The 14,161-nt window shown below is 67.3% G+C and overlaps 2 protein-coding genes across 3 annotated transcripts; one reads left to right on the plus strand and one right to left on the minus strand.

Annotated features, from left to right (window-relative positions):
• Nucleotides 1–1,199: 1,199 nt before the first annotated feature.
• P3H4 (prolyl 3-hydroxylase family member 4 (inactive)) lies at nt 1,200–5,564 on the minus strand. The gene is made up of 8 exons (XM_074562197.1): nt 5,054–5,564; nt 3,472–3,621; nt 3,063–3,234; nt 2,854–2,982; nt 2,601–2,746; nt 2,432–2,515; nt 2,097–2,238; nt 1,200–2,006 (listed from the first exon to the last, which is right to left on the minus strand). The coding sequence occupies exons 1-8, from the start codon at nt 5,534–5,536 to the stop codon at nt 1,993–1,995; spliced, it is 1,320 nt and encodes a 439-aa protein (XP_074418298.1). The 5' UTR covers nt 5,537–5,564; the 3' UTR covers nt 1,200–1,992.
• Nucleotides 5,565–7,120: 1,556 nt separating this feature from the next.
• On the plus strand, nt 7,121–14,161 carry FKBP10 (FKBP prolyl isomerase 10). Of its 2 annotated transcripts, none has more exons than XM_074562199.1 (10): nt 7,121–7,645; nt 9,238–9,383; nt 9,695–9,884; nt 10,145–10,290; nt 10,408–10,597; nt 10,899–11,044; nt 11,372–11,561; nt 11,972–12,114; nt 12,276–12,439; nt 12,755–14,161. In XM_074562199.1, the coding sequence occupies exons 1-10, from the start codon at nt 7,434–7,436 to the stop codon at nt 12,938–12,940; spliced, it is 1,713 nt and encodes a 570-aa protein (XP_074418300.1). In that variant the 5' UTR covers nt 7,121–7,433; the 3' UTR covers nt 12,941–14,161. The 2 variants fall into 2 exon arrangements, with proteins under 2 accessions (XP_074418300.1, XP_074418299.1); XM_074562198.1 differs by having other exon boundaries at nt 7,293–7,645; nt 9,713–9,884.

Genomic DNA, 14,161 nt, shown 5'->3' on the forward strand with positions numbered 1-14,161 from the left:
AACGTGAGTTTGGGGCTGGCGAGGGGACGCCGTGCCCAGGCGCGCGTCAGAGCAGGGTGGAGGCCCCGTGGGCCCTGTGCCACCCGCGCCTGGCTTGTTGGGAAGATAAACAAGCCTTTGCCCCCCCAGGGCCGTGATGCCAGCGCGCTGGGCTGAGTGATTCCCGCTGATCCGGGCGCGAGTGCCGCCGGCCGCGCCCTGCCAGGCTCCCGAGGGTGGCTGTGACCCATCGGTGACAAACCCCATTCCTCCCAGGGGACAGGACAGCCCTGCCCCACGCAGGGGCGCAACGGGCTGCCCCTGCCACCAGCGCTGCCCCCACTTCAGCTCTGCCCCCAGCCCCGAGCCCTGCCCAGGGGTCGGGGGGGCTCAGCCCCGTCCCCCAGCCCGGTGCCAGCCCCACGCAGGGAGGGCAGCGCTGGGAAAGCCCTGGTAACTGGGAGCTGCGGGGCAGGGCAGGGTGGGGTGCTGGCAGGCTCCCCACCGCCCCCTTCCTTCCCTTCCCTCCCCCGGGGTGAACGCGGTGATTCAGCCTCTTGGTTTCAGTCCTCGCAGCCAACTTCCACGGGAGCGGGAACGCGACGGCGCGGCAGCGGGGCAGCCACACGCTGCCCGACACCCCGCGCCCAGGGCAGGCGCGGGCTTGTCGGCAGCAATGTCGGCCTCCACAACACCCTGGTGCTGGTGGGAGGGGGTCGTCCCACCCTGCCGCCCTGGACCAGCATCGCGGGACGCGGGCTGCACCCTCCAGACCAGCAGCAGGATGATGCACCCCCAAGGACCTGCGTCAGGGTGATGCACCCGCCCCAAAACAACCAGCAGGTGATGCACGTTACACCCCAAACACCCGAATCGGGGTGAGACATGCTGCCCCCCAGCCCCCCGCAGCCCCCCCATCCTACCTGGCAGCCTCCCCGGCACAACAGGTCACACATCCCCATGAGGGTCCCAGTGCAGTCGTGGCCCCCTCAGGGACCACCCAGCCCCACAAAAGCCTGGCTGCTCTCATGGCCCGCAGGGTTCCCCAGCCCCACAAGCTCCCTGCAGCCCCTCGTGGGGTCTCCCTTACTTATGGGGGCGTCCAGCCCCCCAACCTGCCCTTCCCCATCCCACGGCAGGGTCTCTCTCAACCCAAGCATCTGGCTCCCACGGCAGCAGCACATCCCAGCCCCAGGGAGCCCCAAGGCGGAGGCAGCCATGAGAAGACTGGTCCGGATTTTATTAAAAGTTCAGCACCAGTAAATACTAAAAAAAAAAAAAAAAAAAAAAGCAACTGTGCAAGTTGGGAAGTATTAAATTAACGGAGCTTAAGGCTACAGAGGGCTGGTGTGGCGAAAATTCAAGGCACACGCAGGGCACGGGCAACGCAACCTCACCAGGCTGCAGCCACGCGGCAGCACGGGGACGCCGGCACACCGGGAGCCCCGTTTAGCACCGGGCCACGGGGTCCAAAGGGACCCGGGCTCTGGGGGCTGGCAGGTGGGCTGGGTGGCTGGAGGCACCTGGGGAGCCCCGAGGAGGGGCAGGACCAGCATCCATGTCCAGCTCCAGCAGCACCGAGCATTGCTCCCAGAGCAGGGGCAGCCCCCCGAGCCCCTCGAGACAACACGGGGGTCGGTCCTGGCACAGCGTCCCCAGGTCCTGGGGAGGAGCCGAGGGACGCAGTAAACCCCAGTGCTGCAGGGCACCACCGCTGGCCAGGGCTCCTGGGGACATCGGGGACAGGGGTGGCCCGGGGGGAGCTCCTGGGCAGGCAGGGAGGTTGGGCGGCGCTGGTGCTGCCCTGAGAGGAGTCAGGCTGCGATCAGGGCAGCAGATGTCCAGAGGGCGAAGGCAGCGCTGCCGCAGGGCACGGGGCAGGAGCAGCCCTTCCCCGTGAGCCCAAGGTTCCACACGGTGGCTGGCAGGAGCCCGAAGCCCGGTGTCCCCAGGATGGCATCGCAGGGCCACCGCCGTCCAGCTCTGCCGCGGCCGGGCGCCCCTTCGCCTGGCTCATCGCAGGGTCTCTGCAAACAAGGAGGGCTCGGTGGCACCGGGGCACGGGCAGCAGCCACCCCCGGCCCCGCGGCACGGCCCCCAGCCCTGGCATCAGGAACCTTGGTCGGCTTTGTCCCCCTTGGTCTTGGGCTCCTGCCACCACTCTGAGAAGAATCCCTCCTCGTAGTCGCCTTCGCCCTCGAACTCGCCGTCGGAGGGCAGGTCCCGCGCCTCCGGCCCCTCGCCGCCGTCCACCTCCATCTGCAGCACAGGACGGGCGGGAGGAGGCAGCGGGGCTCGGTGGCCCCGTCTGCAGCCTCTTCTCCAGGGCTGGTTGGGGGTCGGCCCCCCCGGCCCGAGGAAGGGCCCTGCCCCGAGGTACCCACAGCACCCACCCGCACCACCCCGCACCCCCAAAAGCACCCGCCGCACCCACGCCGGGGTCATCGCTTACCTCATCGTCAGCCTGCAGGTACTGCCTGGCGAACTCCAGCATCTTCTTCTGGGTGGCCGTCCGGTTGTGGTAGCGCACGGCTTCCTGCGCACGGGGAGGGAGCGGGGGCCACGTCAGCCCCTCCGCCACCGGTAGAGCCACGGGACAGGGGGGGCTGGGGGGTCCTCACCGGCCGAGGCTCGAAGTCCTCCTCCTGCAGGCGCCAGCGCTCGCGGTGGAAGCGGTAGTAGACCAGGTTCTGCTGCATCACGGCATCGCCCGGGTCAAAGAGCATGTAGCTGGAGACGCTCCGCACCGCATCCCGCACGTCATTCACTGCGGGCAGCAGTACAGGGTGACGCCGGGGGTGACACCCTGCCCAGGGGCACGCAGCACCCCGGGGTGCCCGGGGGCACGGTCCCCTGCTCCCCATCTGCACTCACACTTGTAGTAGGCGAACTGCAGGTAGTGGTACATGGTGGCCACAAACTTCTCCACGAAGTAGCCGCCCACATTGGGGGTGAGCTCGGTCTCGCAGTCCACCTTGCACTGCAGCACGCTCACAAAGTGGTCTGGGGACAAGAGTCAGGCGCTGTGCCCCTGACCCCTCTCCCCCAAAAGCCTGCTGGCCACCGGCCCCCCGCCCGGTCACCTGCGATGGCAGGGTAGAAGTCCTTGAACTCCTGCAGCTCGTAGGCGCCCTCGCAGCCGGCCAGGCAGTCCTCGTACGCCTTGTAGTACTCGGCCAGCGCCTGCTCCATGTCGGCCACGCTGCTCCGGAAATCCCCGTTGTTGTACAGCTTCACCGACCGCACGAATATCCGCTGCCGGGGATCAAGCGGGTGCCGCTCACCTCCCCGCCAGCAGCAACCCCCTGCCCTGCCCCCCACCGAGGTGGCCCCGTCCCCAGCACGGGCCCCACAGAGATGCTTTTTGGGGGGCAGGAGGTGGGCGACCAGGGCTCAGTGAGGGAGAGCCGCTTCCCTCGGGGTTCGACAGGTTCAGGCACGCACCGAGCTCCCGGGAGCCCCTCTCCCACCCCAGCCCCAGCCCCTCCTCACCTCGTAGGGCTGAGCCTCCAGGTCGACCAGGTATTCATCCACGTCCACCATCGTCTTGTAATAGTTCAGGTACTTCAAGGTCATCTCGTGCTTGGGGTTCTTCTGCAGGAAGGTGTGGGCAGCAGACACCGCTTTCTCGATCTTATTTGACTGGGGAGGGAGGAAGAGCCGGTGCAGGGGGCTGCTGGAGCCGACGCTGCGGCTGCGGGGGGCTCAGCACCCAGCGGGACCCTTGTGGGGGGAGAGCCCAGCACCCACAGTGCCAGCCCCGAGCCCAATCATCATCTGGCAGCAATGGACAGACAGGATCTGGGACCACGGACAACACAGATAAATCCAGCCGACGCACGGTGGTCGCCCGTGCCCAGCCCCGCAAACCTCTCCCTCTGTGCCCGTGGCGGGAGCGGAGACAGCTCAGCCCCTCGCGGACCCCCCCGTCCAGCCAGGAGCGATCCATGTGGAACGGGTTTGATCCACACATCTGCTCTCCTCGGGCACCGCCACCAGCCCGGGCCAGCGGCCCCCGCTCCCCCCTGCTTTACGAGCTCTCAGGTTGCAGCTTCAGGGGAGCAAGATTGGGGGGGGGGGTCGGGGGGAGCTGAACAAACTATGCATGGAATGGGTTTTGGCCAGAGTGAGCAAGAGGAAAAGGCATTAAGGATCCAGGCCAGGCTGTCCCTCGCCACTGCCAGGTGAGCGGGGCGGCAGCGCTAAGCACTAAAGCAGCACCCGCATGGGACGCCAGCCAGCAGCGATGCTGGGACCCGGAGCAGCACCGGTGCCTGGGGAGGGGAGGGGAGGCGAGGGGGGCGTCCCCTGCCAGAGCAGCTCTGCCCAAAGGAGGGTCACCCGGGGGCGATCCCTTACGAAACCTCCCTCCACGTCTGCACCGGGAGCCCCAGCAAGGGATTGTCCCTGATGGGGCACCCAGACACGTGTCCCGCAGCAATCACGGTGGCACCAGACCCACCAGCTTGGACCCCTTAGCTGAGGCAGCCTCTGTGTCCCCCTCCCCAGGCAATGCTCTGCCTGCCCAGAGGGACCTTGCGGGACCAGGGCAACACGAGGTGGGGTGGGGGGACACAACCACAGGAGCCTCCCAGTCCCCGGTGCACCCCTCACGTCCCGCCTGATGCATCCCAGATGATGCTGACGTGCCACGGCGCAGGGGCAGGATGGAGGAGCCTGGGGGGGGGGATGCCAGATGGGGAGCGCAGGGTGGGGGGCGTAGGATGGGAGGTGCAGGACGGGAAAACACACGACAACAGGGTGCAGGATAGAGGGGAGCAGGGCTCAGGGCGTGCAGAACAGGGGGTGCAGGCTGGCGGTGTAGGATGGGGATGCAGGATGGGGGGCACGGCAAGATGGGGGTGTCGAAGAGGAGGTACAGGACGAGGGGCGCAGGACGGAGGTGCAGGACGGGGGTGTGCCCGATGGGGGGGGGGGGGGCGGATGGAGAGGTGCAGGGTGGATGGTGGAAGAGGAGGCGCAGCCCAGAGCGGTGCAGGAGAGAGGTACAGGCCACCCCCCCACCCCCAGCCGCAAGCCACGTTGCGCGGCATTTGCGCGTCGCCCGTCTCACCTTGAAGAGAGCGTAGTGCAGGTACTGGTAGGGCAGGCGGCGCTGGAAGTCGCGCAGCGTCTGCGCGGGGGGGTAGCGCAGCTGGAAGACGGGCAGGTCGCGCTTGCAGGCGCGCAGGCAGCCTGCGCGGCGCAGCAGCCGCCCGAAGAGCTGCATCTCCCGCTCCCACTCCCAGGCGGGGGGGTCCCCTCCCGCGGGGGGCTCCTCGGCGGGGCCCCCCTCCGCGGGCGCGGCGCAGCGGCGGTGGCAATGCGCCTCGCTGTCCCGCAGCAGGCGGTGGAGCCGCAGACTGGCCTCCAGCTCCCGGGCGCTCTCCGCCCACTGCGCGCCCGCGTACTGCGACAGCGCCCGCGCGTAGGCGCGCTGCAGCGGCTCCAGCGCGGCCGCGGGGAATCCGCGCACGCTGTACTCCTCGTACTGCGCCGCGCACGGCCCCGCCGCCAGCAGCAGCAGCCGCAGCAGCGCCAGCGCCGCGCCGCCCATCCCCGCCACCGCCGCCGCGCACTGCCCGCGCAGCGCCGCGCAGCGCTCCGCGCAGGGGGCGGGCGGCGGGGAAGGGGCGGTGCGCGGCGGTGCGCGCAGGGTCTTAGTGCGGCTCTGCGCGGCTGGCGCAGCGCCCCGCGGGGGGCGCGAGGCTGCGCCCTCCCCGCGGCGGGTCGTCGGTGCCCCACGCTGCGGGGAAGCACCCCGCACCCGCGCTCTCGGGGTGTGCCCCACACTGCGGGGAGTCACCCCGCACCCGCGCTCTCGGGGTGCCCCCCACGCTGCGGGGAGTCACCTCGTGCCCCACACTCTCAGGTTGCCCCACACTGCGGGGAGTCGCCCCGCGCTCTCGGGATGCACCCCACGCTGCGGGGAGTCACCCCGTGCCCTGCACTCTCAGGGTGCCCCCCACGCTGCGGGGAATCGCCCCTCATCCCGCGCTCTCAGGGTGCCCCCACACTGCAAGGAGTCACCCTGCGCTCTCAGGGTAACCCCCACGCTGCGGGGAATTGCCCCTTATCCTGCGCTCTCAGGGTAACCCCCACGCTGTGGGCTCCGGAGGATGCGTTCAGGGCTGAGAGTGCGGAGCTGGGGGTGCTGGGTGCCGGGGTGCCCCCTGTGCTGGAGTCCCAGGGCCCGTGGCCGGACCCCCCAGTCCGGCCGTGCCCAGAGCTGGTTTCGCTGCCAGCTGGTGACAAGCCGCACGCCCTGCTCTGCGCCAGATCCCAGGGCCAAGGGCTGCACCGCGCCAGGCCTCGGCACGGCCACACTGGCCCCAGACCAAGCCCAGCGCTTTGTTGCCGGCTGGACAGTGGCGCTGGGGGATGTCCCAGTGCGGGGCAGGAGCCAGGACACTGCTGAGGTTTCTTCCAGCAGAGCAGAGGCCGCTAGCAGTGCCCAGCACCTCCCTGCAAGCGAGCAGCTTGACAGCACGCAGGCTGGGACGCCATCGCCCCTAAGTAAACGCTCCCTTGCCCCAGAGTCAGGCCCTGACCCCACTGTGCCGTGGGGAGACCCCCGAGACCCCCCCTCCGAGCCACTGGCGGTGCACTGGGGAGCTGCCGAGCACCCCGGGGCTGGGCTCGGGGGACCTCAGCGGTCACGCCATGCCTTGGAGAAGCCGGGTTTCAGTTTGGGTTTATGGACTGACACTTTGCCCTCCTGGGACTCGCCGAGGGCTCTTACTTGACGGGTTTGGGGCAGCGGGGGTGTGCGGGCAACGCGCACGTGCGCATTTAGTGCCGTTCCTATTTGTGTAAGGCTGTTAGAGGGGTAGTTTTGCATTTTTCATCGTTGGCATTCAGTAAAAAGATCTGTCAGCAGCGGTAGACGTCATTAAAGCGCTTAATTCCTTGTATTCGCTCTGCCCGGCGGCTGGGGACCGAGCAGCAGCACCCCGAGCCGGGGGAAGCGACGGCAGCAGCGCTAGGACCCGGCGAGCGGGGCCGGGATGGGCCCTCGGGCCGCACAAACCGCCTTCCCAAAGCTCCCAAATCCCTCTCCCGGCGTCTTCCCCCGCAGAAGGCCTGCCCGGAAAAGGGGAAATTAAAAAAAAAAAAAAAAAAAAAAAAATAATAATAATACCAAAAGCCCCCAGGCCCAGCCAACGCCCCGCCGCGCGGCCCCCGGCTGCCCGCCCGCCCCCTCCGCCCCCCGGGGGACCCGGCCCGGCGATGCCGCGGGGCGACCCGGGCGTCCGCGGGGCCGGCAAGGCCCGGCCGGGCTCCACGTGTACAGAAATTCCAGCGGCGGCGGGGCCGGGCCCGGGCCGGGGGGGGCGGCCCCGGGAAGGGGCGGTGGGGGCGGCCCCGCCTCTCCACCTCCCCCCCCGCCCCGTCCCGTCCCGTCCCGTCCCGCCGCTCCGCTCAGCTCCGCTCCGCCGCAGGCTCCCAGCGCCATGGCCCCGGGCAGCACCATCCTCATCCTCCTCCTCCTCCTCCTCCTCGGCGTCCCGGCGGCCCCGGCGCTGGGCGACCCCGGCCCCCTGGAAGACGTGGTGATAGACAGATACTATATCCCCAAAATCTGCCTGCGGGAGGTCCAGATGGGGGATTTCATTCGCTACCACTACAATGGCACCTTTAAAGATGGCAAAAAGTTTGACTCCAGGTATCGCCCTCGGCTCTTTCCCGACTGCATGCGGCCCCGGCCCTGTGCTGCGGGGGGGGTCCCTGCATGTCCCCCATCCCCAGCTCCCCCGTAGCCCCGACGCATCCCCCGGGGCCAGCAGGCAGCAGGGCGAGGAGCGGGCAGCTGCCTGCTCGGGCCGGCCCCGGGCCCCCCAGCTTTGACCCCAAAGGGGGGCTTTTGGCAGGCGCTGGGGGAGGATGGGGAGCCCGGGGACCCCCGTACGCCTGTCCCCGAGCGTGTCCCCAAGCGCAGCCCCCCCCGGCCCGGGCTGCAGCCCCCTGCCTGGGCCAGGAGCCTGCAGAGCCCTTGGCTGCGGGGTGCCACGGGGGAGCCCGTCTTGGGCATGGGCAGGATTTGGCCCTCGCTGAGACACTGCACTCAGGAACATGTATCTGCATGCGCTGCACAGGCAGGGAAAACTCTTCCAGCACTTTGAAACGTGGCAGCGGCGAAGCCCGTTCATTACCTAAGAGGCTTCGCTTTCGCTGGTCTTGAATTTCCCCGGCCCGTGCGTCGATCCTGCTCCGCTCACGCCGGCGGTAAATCAGCGTGTACGTTGGTGCGGTCCCTGATTTGCAGCACCGTGAGCAGGGGAGAATCGGGGACGCAGCGAAAGAACAGAAACAAACCGGGATGTGCTGGAGCTCAGCCCCAGCCCCACGACAGGAACAAAAACTTTCCAGACGGGCATTTTTTTTCAGGGCCCTGGAAAGCAAAGGGATTCTGCTCTGGTTAAATACGTCTTGTCTTTCTTGCGAGCGTGAACTGGGGGGAGAAAGTACCTGAGGCGCGCGCTGCCGCTGCTGCTGCGCACCCCGGACACGATGGCAGCCCGGGGACATCCGCTGCTAAAATAAAACCTTGTCCCTGCAGCGTACTGCCGGGAAAAAGCGTCAGCTGCGCGTTACAGGGGATGAAGGATTTCAATTTATCTGAAAAGGCCCCAGTTCCTTCGTGGAGTGATTTAGAAATAAAAAACAGATTTGCAGTTTACAAACGAGGCCTGGGACGTCTTCTTTCCTCCTCGCTGCATAAAGCTCCAAATGTGCCATACGCGAAATGATTTGGAAGCAGCAGAAAGGCCGGGAGCTGCCGGCCTCCAGCCCGGGTCACCGGGTGAAATCCGGGGAGGGCGTTGGTGGGTTTGGTCCCAACTGAAAGTGTCACCCAGAGGGCCCGATCCGTGTTGCCCTGCGTCCGAGGGTGTGGGGCGTGCAGGGTCAGGCCAGAGCCCTGACCGGTGCCGCGGGACGCAGCTCCCCCCTAGGCAGCGCAGGATTGATCCCATCAGGATCAATGTCTGTTTGCTGTGGGGGTGGGCTGGGGGCTCTGCCTGCAGCACAGGGACCCGCTGGCTGCGGTGGGTTCCCCGCACCCTGGGGAGGGGGCAGCCCCGTCCCCCGGGTGGCAGCAGGCACCTGGGAGCCGCGCGCCGTCCCTCGGTGCTCATGGTTTGACTCTGGATCAGCCCTGACCCCTCGGTGCTGGCACTGAGCACCCCCAGTGCCAGCGGCTTTGGGGGCTTCGGCCTTTGCCCGCGCGTCGCTGACGACTCTGTCCCTTCGCCCCAGCTACGACCGAGGGGCCACGGTGGCCGGCGTGGTGGGTGTCGGGCGGCTGATCACCGGCATGGACCGGGGGCTGCAGGGCATGTGCGTGAACGAGCGGCGTCACCTCATCGTGCCACCACACCTGGGCTACGGCAGCATCGGCGTGGGTAAGGGGCTGTGGGACGGCGGGGGGACGGAGGGAGCAAACCCCCCGGGGCCGGCGTCAGTGGGGACAGTGCTGCGGTGCCCAGCTGGCAGGGGCTGGTGAAGGGTGGCCAGGGCAAGTGGTGCCTAAACAGGGCTTCCCCGGGAACGAAGGGTCTTGCTGCTTTCCCGGGGGCTGGCACGCGTGGCCAGCAGCCCCAGGCAGCCGTGGGCTCGGCAGGGGCGGGGGGGGGGTTAGGGGACAGCCCTTGGCTTGCCCGGGCTTGGCGCTCCTCCCCCCTAAGGTGCTCTGTCCCTGCTGCTGCCCCTTTAGCGGGGCTGATCCCCCCAGATGCCACCTTGTACTTCGACGTCGTCATGCTGGACATCTGGAACAAGAACGACAAGCTGCAGATCACCACCCTCTCCAAACCCGAGCACTGCAACCGCACGGTGGAGAACTCAGACTTTGTGCGGTACCACTACAACGGCACGCTGCTGGACGGCACCCCCTTCGACTCCAGGTACGGGGCACCGGGGCTGGGATGCACCCCCGCCTCGGGGCTGGGGACACCCAGGATGGCGGGGACAGTGGCCTGGGGCAGGACGTGGGGGCCCACGCTGCACCCCAGTCAGAGCAGACCCCCTTGCGCTCTCCCTCCCTGCACACCAGCAGGGCTGGTGCAGTTTCGTGACCCCCAAACCAGTGTCCCGCGTGGCACTGCCAGGCTGGGGGAGCTGGCATGGCCCGCAGCCACCCCCCCACCTCGTTCCTCCCCACCAGCTACAGCAAAGACAGCACCTACGACACCTACGTGGGCACCGGCTGGCTGATCAAGGGCATGGACCAGGGGCTGCTGGGCATGTGTGCCGGGGAGAAGAGGAGCATCATCATCCCCCCGTTCCTCGCCTACGGGGAGAAGGGCTACGGTGAGTTGGGCGTCACCCCCTCGTGCCCGGTCCCCTCCCTCCCCGCTCTGCGCAGAGCCCCACGCTCTGTGTGTGCATCAGGACCCTCATCCGGGCTCACCCGTGTCCCCTCCCCAGGGACCGTGATCCCACCGCAGGCCTCGCTGGTGTTCAGCGTGCTGCTGATTGACTTCCACAACCCCAAGGACGGTGTCTTCCTGGAGCACCTGGAGGTGCCGGAGTCCTGCAAGCGCAGGGCTGTGACCGGGGACTTTGTCCGCTACCACTACAACGGCACGCTGATGGACGGGACGCTCTTCGACTCCAGGTGTGGGGAGGAAAGCGGCCGAGCGGGGAGATCCCCCCATGTCCTCTCCCGTCCCGCACTCAGCAGCCGGCTGCAAGGGGGGGCTGGAGAATCGGGGGGAAAAGGCAAAGGAGAGGGTGGTAACAGGCATGAAATAGGCTAAAAAAGACAATACCCCTTTGCTGCATCCCTAGGAGCAAGGTTTGGCTCCTGGGGGAGCGGGGCAGAGGCTGGGAGAAGGGGTGCAGGTTGGGGTGCAGGGGTGGGGGTTGGTGGGCCAGGGTCTCCCGCATGACAGCGCCGGGGGCTTCTCTCGCCGCAGCTACTCCCGCAATCACACCTACAACACCTACATCGGGAAGGGCTACATCATCCCCGGCATGGACCAGGGCCTGCAAGGGGTCTGCATGGGAGAGAGGCGGCGGGTGGTCGTCCCCCCGCACCTGGCCTATGGGGAGAACGGAGCAGGTAACGGGCAGCCCCGCGGGGTCCGGCGTGCCCGCGCGGTGCAGCCCCAGGCTACGGCATTCCCCGCTCTGGCCCTGCGCACCGGCACACCGCGGCGCTGGCATGGGGAAAGTGCTGGCCAGGCGGGGCCAGCTCCTCGCTCCAGGGGGCTACCACCAGCCCAGGGCTCTGGGTGCTGGGGAGGGGGTGTCTGGGCAGGGGAAAGGCTGATGCCAACGCATGCAGGGCTGGGAGGGACGGACACACCACGGGGCATGGGAAAAAGCAGGGAAAGGCTTTACCGGCCCCGCGGTGCTCCCAGCCGCTCTCCTCGTGCTCCTTTTCCAGGGAACAAAATTCCCGGCTCAGCCGTGCTCATCTTCGACGTCCACATCATCGACTTCCACAACCCTGCGGACCCGGTGGAGATCGAGACCGTGTACCGGCCCGAGGACTGCAATGTCACCACCCGCGACAGAGACTTCGTCCGCTACCACTACAACTGCTCCTTGCTGGACGGCACCAAGCTCTTCTCCTCGTGCGTGCTCGCTCGCGGGCTGCCCCCACAACACCTTGCCTTCGCAGGGCCAAACCCTGGCAGGCGCTGAGCCAGGCAGGGCTGGGGGGGGGCACGGGCACCAGAGCCGCGCTGGGAGCATCAGCCCTCTGGAACGGGCAGCACCGGAGCATCGGCCGGAGGGTGGAGGGTGCGGGGTTTGGGGGCGCAGCAGGACGGAGGGTGCGGGGTTTGGGGTGTTCGAGTGGAGGGCGCGGGATTCAGGGCATGGCGGGATGGAGGGCGCGGGGTTTTGGTGCATAGCGGGATGGAGGGCGCGGGATTTTGGGGCACAACGGGATGGAGGGCACGGGATTTCGGGGCAAGGCGGAGCTGCCCACTGGGTCCCAGGGGCTTTCTCAGCCGCCCGGTCTTCTCTGTGCCACCTGCAGCCACGACTACGAGAAGCCCCAGGAGGTGACTCTGGGGACCAACAAGGTGATCGAGGGCCTGAACAGCGGCCTCCTCAACATGTGCGCGGGGGAGAGGCGGGTGCTCATCATCCCCCCCCACCTGGGCCACGGGGAGAGCGGAGGTAGGGGAGCGGCATGAGCAGGGCAAACGGGGGGTTCTGCCTCGCTGAGCCGCTGCTGGGCTCCTTCAAGCCCCCGCTGGGGGCTGGAGGCTTTTCCCCATCAGGGGCCAGCGTTTTGCCAGGCTCCCCCCGTGCCGCAGCACCTTTGCTTGCGTTTACAGCCCGGGGGGTGCCCGGCAGCGCCGTGCTGCGCTTCGAGGTGGAGCTGATCTCCATGGAGGAGGGGGTTCCCGAGGGCTACCTCTTCATCTGGCACGGGGACCCTCCGGCGAACCTCTACGAGCAAATGGACCTGAACAAGGACGGGGAGATCCCCGCCGACGAGGTGAGCGAGGGCCCCGAGTGCCGCCGGCCCCGGGCTTAGGGGGTGCAGGAGGAAACGGGGACGCAGGGGACCCCCCCGGGGTACAGCACCCAAAGGGCACCGCTGTCCCCGGCACTCGGGAGCCTGAAGAGCTGTGCAGGAAAAACACGCCAGCCCAGAGCGTCGCTGCTGTGACGGGGCAGGGACACCGAGGGCAGCCCGTGCTCTTGTCCCTGCCCCGTCCCCCCCTACCCGGCTGCTGCCCCTGGTGCTCCCAGCCGTGCCCGGTGCCGGCTGCGCGGAGCAAAGCGGCATCTCTCCCTTCTCCCGCTGCAGTTCTCCACCTTCATCAAGACCCAGGTGGTGGAAGGGAAAGGCCGGCTCATGCCCAGCTCCGACCCGGAGAAAGTCATCGCTGACATGTTCCAGAACCAGGACCGCAACCAGGACGGGAAGATCACCTCCGAGGAGCTGAAGCTGAAGTCGGATGAGGACCAGGAGAAGATCCACGAGGAGCTCTGAGGATCAGACCTCACTTTCCCCCCCAGAGACAGGACTCGTCCCCGCTGCATCACAGCCGGCTTCCCCCCACCCCGGCTGCCCTGGGAACCTGCCCCTGCCCCTCCCCAGCCCTGCGGGGGGGGTCTAGTTTGGTTTGTTTGGTTTTTTCCCCCCGCCCCTGCTATTATTTAACTGAGGGTTTTTTTTGATGTGTTCCTCCTGAGCAGGAAAACTCGCCACCCCCCAGCTAATAAACCCAGGCAAGAAGGTGGGAAACACCCACGTTCCTGGGAGTCTTGGTCCCCCCCAGGGACGGCAGCGCCCGCGTTTCCTCCCGCTGCCCGTGCCCTGCGGCTCCCCAGCCCTGCAGACGATACCTCTGCCGTGCAGCGGGACCGAGGGTGCCAGGGCGAGATCCTGGAGCCCTGCCCTGCCCCGCGCTGCTGCCAAAACCCCGCTTCGACCCCCTGCTCTCGGCTCTCCCCGGAGGGGCCGGGGCAGCGGCGTCCCCTCCCCGAGCCCCTTCGTCCTCAGCCAGCGACTGCAGGTCCCGCTCCAGCCCCCTGGGGCAGGCAGGCAGGAGGGGGCTTCCCTCCACTTCTACCGCAGCATTTTGTAGCTTAGGGTTAGAGTTTGGGTTGGTTTTTTTTGTTTTTTGTTTTTTTTTTTTTTTTTATATACGCATATAAAATTCTTCAGAGAGGAGAAACAGAGAAGCCTTTCGTGCCGGTCCCTGCTGCTGGCCCAGCCTCTGCTCCCCGCTGCCGTCCTCCCCGCAATGACAGGCTGGAGGGGCCTCAGGTTCCCAGGGCGACAGCCCAGGTGCCCCACATGGATCCCCCATTCCAGAACGCCTGGGACCCCCGAGACAGTGGGGACGGGACCTGGCAAACCCCTTGTCAGCTGGGAGAAGGCAAAGAGAAAGCCTCTCCCACCCAGGCCCTCAGGGAGCAGCATCATCCCCATCCGCATCCTCCCCGCCAGCCCTCCGTCATCGAGAAAAATCAGCCCAATTTAATTTTGATGCCTAAATGCAGCTAACGAGCTGGGCGCTCTCAGGTTTGCCAGTTGTGACCAGCGCGGCTCCAACACCTCCCACCGGCTCTAAAAGCTTTTGCGCGGTGTGTCTTGCCGAAGGAGATAAAAGAAATGCAAGAACCGAACAGTGCAAAGGGTCAGAGCGAACCCCTCAAACGATGACTTACCTGGCACCAAATAAATCATTTCTACTGGTTTCCATGG

Source organism: Larus michahellis, chromosome 18, assembly GCF_964199755.1.
Source record: "Larus michahellis chromosome 18, bLarMic1.1, whole genome shotgun sequence".
In the NCBI taxonomy this organism is placed as follows: Eukaryota; Metazoa; Chordata; class Aves; order Charadriiformes; family Laridae; genus Larus; species Larus michahellis.

Excerpts from the sequence above, each read along its gene's own strand:
- P3H4 (XM_074562197.1), bottom strand. The coding sequence starts at position 5,536 with ATGGGCGGCGCGGCGCTGGCGCTGCTGCGGCTGCTGCTGCTGGCGGCG. Across the intron at positions 3,235-3,471 it reads TGGAGGCTCAGCCCTACGAG|CGGATATTCGTGCGGTCGGT; the intron begins GTGAGGAGGGGC and ends GATCCCCGGCAG. Across the intron at positions 2,983-3,062 it reads CTTCTACCCTGCCATCGCAG|ACCACTTTGTGAGCGTGCTG; the intron begins GTGACCGGGCGG and ends TCTTGTCCCCAG.
- FKBP10 (XM_074562199.1), top strand. The coding sequence starts at position 7,434 with ATGGCCCCGGGCAGCACCATCCTCATCCTCCTCCTCCTCCTCCTCCTC. Across the intron at positions 11,562-11,971 it reads GGCACCAAGCTCTTCTCCTC|CCACGACTACGAGAAGCCCC; the intron begins GTGCGTGCTCGC and ends TGCCACCTGCAG. Across the intron at positions 12,440-12,754 it reads GGGAGATCCCCGCCGACGAG|TTCTCCACCTTCATCAAGAC; the intron begins GTGAGCGAGGGC and ends CTCCCGCTGCAG.